The sequence below is a fragment of the Galeopterus variegatus genome, unplaced genomic scaffold (genome assembly GCF_000696425.1).
Source record: "Galeopterus variegatus unplaced genomic scaffold, G_variegatus-3.0.2 Scaffold20863, whole genome shotgun sequence".
Classification (NCBI taxonomy): Eukaryota; Metazoa; Chordata; class Mammalia; order Dermoptera; family Cynocephalidae; genus Galeopterus; species Galeopterus variegatus.
The window spans coordinates 4,192-11,133 of NW_007746974.1; the positions used below are offsets into that span (position 1 = coordinate 4,192).

Below are 6,942 nucleotides of genomic sequence, written 5' to 3' on the forward strand. Positions count from 1 at the left end.
CCCGCGCCTCGCTCAGCCAGTGAGCGGGAACCGGTCTGTATGTGGGATCCGAACCCTCGGGCGGGAGTGCCGCCGCGCTTCCCAAGCGGCGCACTATCCATTGCGCCACCGGGCCGGCCCTATGTATTGTACATTTTTATAATACTGCTTTTTGACTTAAACCTGTTTAGCATAATTTCCACATTATTTAAAGTTATTTGTAAATTTTTAAAAGACTGCAATTGCTGGTAATTTGAATCATGGGTTGTTAAAAGCCTGTTAGAAAAATATATCTGGAATACTAGAGTACTTCAGAAGTTTGTGGAAAGAGTTGTAATCTATTTTCCCATGAACATTTTGAAGTATCCTTATATAACCATCATTCTCCCCTTAATGAAGATTTCACTATAAGGTACCTTAATCCAATGTAGAGTAGTGTGACTTAAGATCTTTTGGTTATCTCTAAAACTTTGGGAGATCTGCCCTCTTCAATAAAATTTTAAACAGCAAATCCCACTAGAATATAAGCTGTGAGGGCCATATCTGTTAACTGTTTGTCCCTTGACGTACCTGGTACTTAGCAGACAGTAAACAGATGAAAAAATGATTTGTAGTGACTGTTAATTCTTTAGAAGCATATATTCCTAGGGATGGGATTAATGGATCTTTATGGGTGCATCTAATTTATTGTCCATATCTTGATTAAATCCTCAGAGTAAGTATATAGGTATTGAAAGTTATTCCATTAACTTTTAGCCAAGTGTTCGATGTTGGGGTCATTATATTATTATTATTTTAACAAGAAATTCATGATTTTTGAAGCAAATTTAGAAACTATACCATAATCAAATAAAATGAGAAATAAAATCATTCTTAAACTCAAGGATGACAACCAGGGTTAGCATCTTTATATTTAGTGTGTCTGAATGCTTCTCCATCAGCCTTTTTAAATGAGGTTCTTCGAGAGAAAGCCTAATACTCCAAGGCATTTTTCATATGTATGAATTCTGTACATCTAGGTTCTTGTTAGCTGTGTATCATACCTTGTGAAAATTGAGGAAATAGTTTTTAAAATCCATTTCTGTTCTGTGGTTTAAAAGGGTACCCCCCTGGAAGAGGACATCAGTTCAGTGTCTGTTTTGGTGTTTTTTCCCTATGGTGCTGGTGGCACGTAGAGCCATCCCCTCTTCCTCCCTCCCCCTGTAACTTCTCATTAAAACCAGTGAGATTTTACCTGTATACTATCGATATATTATGTGTTTGTGAAAAACAGTTGCTGAAAAACTGGCTTATGTCTCCACTGGTTATAATAGCAAACCTTAATAACCAGCAGTAGTATCTGAAATCAGTTAGTCCTTTTTGTAGGTTACTGTTTTAATTCCTCTATTAGTGTTCTCAGATTTCTCTGGCACCCACACTTACAGCTGAAAGGCTGTGGTGATTCTCAATGGCTACTGTTTGTTAATTTTCATTGCTTAGTCTTAAAGAAGTAAGAACTACTGTTTGTAAAGATATAATTTAGAAACCAAGATAAATCCCTGATAGACTTTCTTGAATTTCAGAAAGGTTAGGAAGGAAGAGGAGCAGCTGCTTGTTAAATAACTAGGGGTTTTACATATCAAATAGTAGGGGTCATGTATAGATGATGTGTTATACTACCTGTTTTATTACGTACATAAATGTGTACATAAGACATTTGTATATGTCATTCATGAGAACTAGTTTGTTTTGATCCCTTGAGGATTGGAAGGATAATGGATACTAGACAGTGGTGTCTTTTGATTTGAGTTCTGTCAGTACCATTCAAAGAGATGACAAGTAAATTAATCTTACAAATGTTACTCTAAATCCTGTTCAAGGTTAGGGGTTGGAGTGTGAAGGGGCAGCAGACTTAAAAGCTAAAAGAATGAAATAAAGCATTTTCACTTGTAAAGGATCTGAGATGGTTTAAATTATGAATCTCCATGTAATTGTAATTGGATTAAGCCACCATAATATAATTTTTGGTTTTAAATAACCTCAGGAAAGTTGTATTCTCTTAATTAGTTCCCCTGGTCCTCTTTTGATCTGTGCAGTGGTTTACTGACTAGTTTTATCATCATCACCATCCAATATTATTAAATGTTGTAGCTATATTGTACATTATCACATAAAAAGTAGGTTTAGAGTCATTGGAGTCTATAAAAATATGGTATTGATACTTATGTATTTATAGCATATTATAAATCGATTAAGTACCTGGAAATAAATATTTCCAGAGTTGACTGGATTCTGTTTATTGTCTTTGTATAAAGATATTTATACTTCAATGGTAAATTAAGCTATCCACATTCATCTAGCTAAAGAATGGTTGGGGGCAGAATTTGGAGTTTTGTTTATTTTAGGGGGAATAAATGAGACTCATTTTAATAAAAGCAGTGTTTAAGAAGATGAAGTTACTGATGACAAGGATTGGTTAACGTGACTTGAGAAGCTGAGAAACAATAGAAAATAGGTACTAGGGAGCTTAGGGGATTCTAATCTGCTTGAGGACTCTAAAATAGAGGAGGGTAACTTGGAATTAACGTCCAAGAAGATTTTGTTGCCCATAGTCTGCAAGGAAGATTTGCCTCCCACCTGAGAAACGAGAGTCTAGTACTGTTGAAATAGAATGGAGAGAAGGAAGTTGAATTTCTTTTAAGGGTACGTGCAGTCAGGGATGTGAGTCTCTGAATAGTAATATACTGTTGCTGTGAGATCCTTTTAAGTTGACTGATGCGCTAGGTTCACAGTGAGAGTAGAGAAAGTTTTATCAGTGAATGTTATTTTTAACATTTGCTCACCTGCATGCCTTTTTTTCCCTTCCGGTTTTCCAGCTTTGTGTGAAGAACCTTATCATCAAACACAATGGCTAGTAATGTTACCAACAAGACAGATCCTCGCTCCATGAACTCCCGTGTATTCATTGGGAATCTCAACACTCTAGTGGTCAAGAAGTCTGATGTGGAGGCAATCTTCTCGAAGTATGGCAAAATTGTGGGTTGCTCTGTTCATAAGGGCTTTGCCTTCGTTCAGTATGTTAATGAGAGAAATGCCCGGGCAGCTGTAGCAGGAGAGGATGGCAGAATGATTGCTGGCCAGGTTTTAGGTAAGATCGGGGTTGAGTGAATTTTTTCATCAGTGTAATTCAGGCCTGCGTTTTTTGGTTTATGTTTCTTTCTCTTTCTTTCTCTCTCTCTCCGTAAGCTAACAGTCTGAGATGTTGTGACTTTAGCTTAATAAAAATTCATTAGGCTTATGGATATAAATGAGGTAAATAAAGAATATTCTCTGTTATGCTATTTTGCATAGTAGAGTCTGTACAACCCTCAGTTGGCAATCTTGAGTAATGTAGGAGAGGTAAGAATGATGTAGAAATGTTGCCTAAATGGCTGTGTCCCACTGCTCGCAGTGTCTGGGGAGAGACGATATAGCTCAGTCATGTGTGGGCCCTGGAGTCAGACTGCCTGGCTCCTTATTGGGGTTTCACAGCTACATGTGTTGGGCAGGCTGCATAGCTTGGCTGATTCTTAAATTACCTCATTTGTTAAAATGGAGATAATAGTACTTACTCTCTCTTACCTGAGGTGATAGTACTTAAGGGTTGTCAAAAGAATTTAGGTAAATTAAGAGGATTAATTGAGATGAGTGAAGAGAAGCTCTCAGGTATAAGTTGAAATGTCACATTCAATAAAAAAGGTGTACAGAACAGTTGTAATTAAGAATACACAAGAGATTTTCATATTCATTTGTCCTACATCCATTGTACAGGAAAATCTAGAATATATAAAACTTTGCCATCTGTAAAATGGCTGTGGCAAAAATGAACTAAAACAGGAGTTTTGGTCTTAAAATGAACTCATGATTTATTACAAACTTTTTAATTGTTATGGAAATTATCTAACAAGCAAAGAGAAGAATGTAATGAACTTCTGTGTTATCGCCCACTTTATCAACATTTGACCAGTCTTGTTTTATCTATCAGCATTTCTTTTCTGTTCTTTCTTCCTTTTTTTTTTTTTGGTGTGTGTTTTATACACTACTATATGTGTATATGTATTGATAAGGACTTTTCATAAAGTGCAAGTACACTGTATCATACTTTACAATTCACAGTAATTTCTTAATATTATCTAATATTCAACTCATATGTAGATTTCTTCCTTTATTGTCTCGAACTTAAATTTTCTATAACTTGGTTTATTTAAACTAGAACTCAGTTCATGCCCCACACATGTATTTGGTTAGTTGTCTCGTAGGTGTCTTAGATGTTTTATTTAACTTCTCATTTTATGTGTTTGTTCTGCAGTTTCAAAATAACCATACCTGTGTTTTTACCAAAATTAAGGTTGCTAAATTCAGTTTTAGATTTGGGGTTCTTCTTATTCTCAGTATATTTCACTGGGGTTGTTGACTCAAAGAACAGTAGATTAGAGTTACCTGAAATAATTCTTTGTTAATGTTATATAATCAGCTTGATATATGGTTTGGTTCTGTTGTTTCCTTTTGTTTTTATATCTTATGGATTGCTTTTTCAAAAATTTAATTTTGTCTAGTTTTATAAAGGTTTATATGGTTCCAGAGTCAAAACTGTAAAAGTAAAGTTATAAACTTTTGATTACGTTAGAAATTATAAATAAGTTTAGTGAACCCAAAACTTTGAATGTTATTCGTGTAATGGTGTTCAGCAGACAGACAGTATACTTAATCTGCTTTTCAGTTGGCTATTTGATGAACTGCCTTTGTAAGGTTAATTGTACTTAAAGGGTAAGTGTAAGTTGTCTACATTCATTTACCTAAAGAATGGTTTAGGGCAGGATTGGAATTTTGTATATTTCGGTGGGAGTGAGTGAGATGAGACTCTTTTTAATAAAAGCAGTGTGTAAGATGACAGAATTATTACTGGCAAGGAATGGTTAGCATGACGAGAAGGTGAAAAACTTGAGTTTTAGAGGGCTAGCTTTTGGCTATTGGTTTTTGACAAATGGGCTTTTTCTGTTAGAACAAGAGGGAGAAGAACATGAACTCCTTTGTTCAATAGGCAGCGGGTGGCAAGGAAAGTAGCTGGGCACTCTAAAGTAGATGTTTTTAAAATTATGTTGTATTTCAAAACTTGAGTTTTCCCCTTGGTTCCTTTTTCTTTTTTTTTGGTGACTGTGTAATGGTTGTTTACTTAAGCAATTATTTGTTCACATAGCATTTCTTAACCAGGATATTTTATGCAGCTGTCCAGCTGAAATTATCTGTAAGGGAAATAAAACTTCGCCTTTGGGGATGATTTGAGGATGCCACACTACCTCATTTCAATCACATTATATGAATTGCCCATGTACTTTATATCTCTGAAGTTTTTCTCTTTAATTTATTTGTCTGTGCTATTTAAAATGCACAGAACCAGCCCTAGAAAGGTGACCATTATTCCTCATTGATAACATTTTTTCCTGTGATACATTAGTCATGTATACTTGTCCCCTGTGATAGTAACTGACTGAGCTCTGAAAGGTGAAAGTTGATTTGAAGTGGAAGACAGTCCTAGTTTTGTAAAAATTTGTGTGCCTTTTTTTTTTTTTTACAGGAAAGATGAGATACACTGTCAGACATTGGTTGATTTATATGACTGTATACTTGTAATTTGAGATTTTTTTTAATCTCCATACGGAATTATCATTAAAATTTTTGTTTTTGTATTTTCAGATATTAATCTGGCTGCAGAGCCAAAAGTGAACCGAGGAAAAGCAGGTGTGAAACGATCTGCAGCGGAGATGTACGGGTCAGTACCAGAACACCCTTCTCCGTCCCCTCTACTCAGGTCCGGAACTTTATTATTTATAACTGCATTGTGTCCATCAGTGGGCATCTTCTCTGTTTTCTGGATGTGGGGAGGGCTAAATGTGGTGTGTTTTATCTGTGTAAAAGTAATAATGCTTTATTAATTTGTGTTAATATGCCTCCTTTTTGCCTGTTTACTAGAGAATTATTAGAAATCCTGAGATTTTTGCTATTAAAAAGTAGTTTGATGTTTATAGCATAAAAGAAATCTTCAAGGGCTGATCCATGGCTCACTTGGGAGAGTGTGGTGCTGACAACACCAAGTCAAGGGTTAAGATCCCCTTACTGGTCATCTTTTTTTTTTTTTTTTTAAAAAAAGTATCTTCAAGAGAAGTTATTTAGCTTCTAAGAAGCTGGGGAGTAAGGAAGGGAAGGAGAGTGGTATAAGAATGTTTAGTTTATTATTGTATTTTTCATTGTTCTTATTTTAGCTTGTAAGTTGTGTGTTGAAATTTTAGTGAACTTTGACCTGAATTACCAATTTGGCCACTGCCTGTCCAGTGGTCTGAGGTGATTGGAATTTAGTGATCTATTGTTTGAATGATTGGGGATTATTCCGTGCTAATCTTGTTGATCTGTCTGTGATTTGTTTGGCATGGTTGGTTTTTTTTGTTTGTTTTTGTTTTTGGTTTTTTTTCCCATCTGCTATTGTGAACTAACGTCAACAGCTCCAAATTAATCCTCTTCGGTATTTATTTTTCAGCTCCTCTTTTGAGTTGGACTATGACTTTCAACGGGATTATTATGACAGGTATGTTGAAGGTGTTTTATTTTGTCTGTTCTGGTAAAAAACTATTTAGTAAGAACCATTTTGTCTTTCTTTTTTGTAGTAATGAAATTTCTCTTGAAGTAATGAACAGCAAACATGTTTTCAAAGTTCTCCCTTTTCACCAAAACAACCCAAAAAATATCTCCCCGCAAATCATCAAGTAAACTAAGTGTGGTGACATTTCTTTTGATTTCAGAGAGTCACTTCATATATTGTCAGGACATTTGAGGACATGAACATTATTTTCTGGAGTACTGGTTTTCACTTTCTTGAGACAATTCAGTTTTGGTTTTGTTTTAATCTGTATGCCAAATAAAAAAGTAGGGACAATTTGGCTTGCCTAATGG

At 35.2% G+C, this 6,942-nt stretch overlaps 1 protein-coding gene across 1 annotated transcript; it reads left to right on the top strand.

Moving 5' to 3' along the window:
- Positions 1-2,604: 2,604 nt before the first annotated feature.
- LOC103583238 (heterogeneous nuclear ribonucleoprotein C-like) lies at positions 2,605-6,577 on the top strand (the record flags this gene model as incomplete). The annotated part of the gene is made up of 3 exons (XM_008564612.1): positions 2,605-3,106; positions 5,692-5,767; positions 6,530-6,577. Coding segments are annotated over exons 1-3 (365 nt in total), but the record flags the coding sequence as incomplete, so codon positions are not given.
- Between the last annotated feature and the right edge of the window lie 365 nt (positions 6,578-6,942).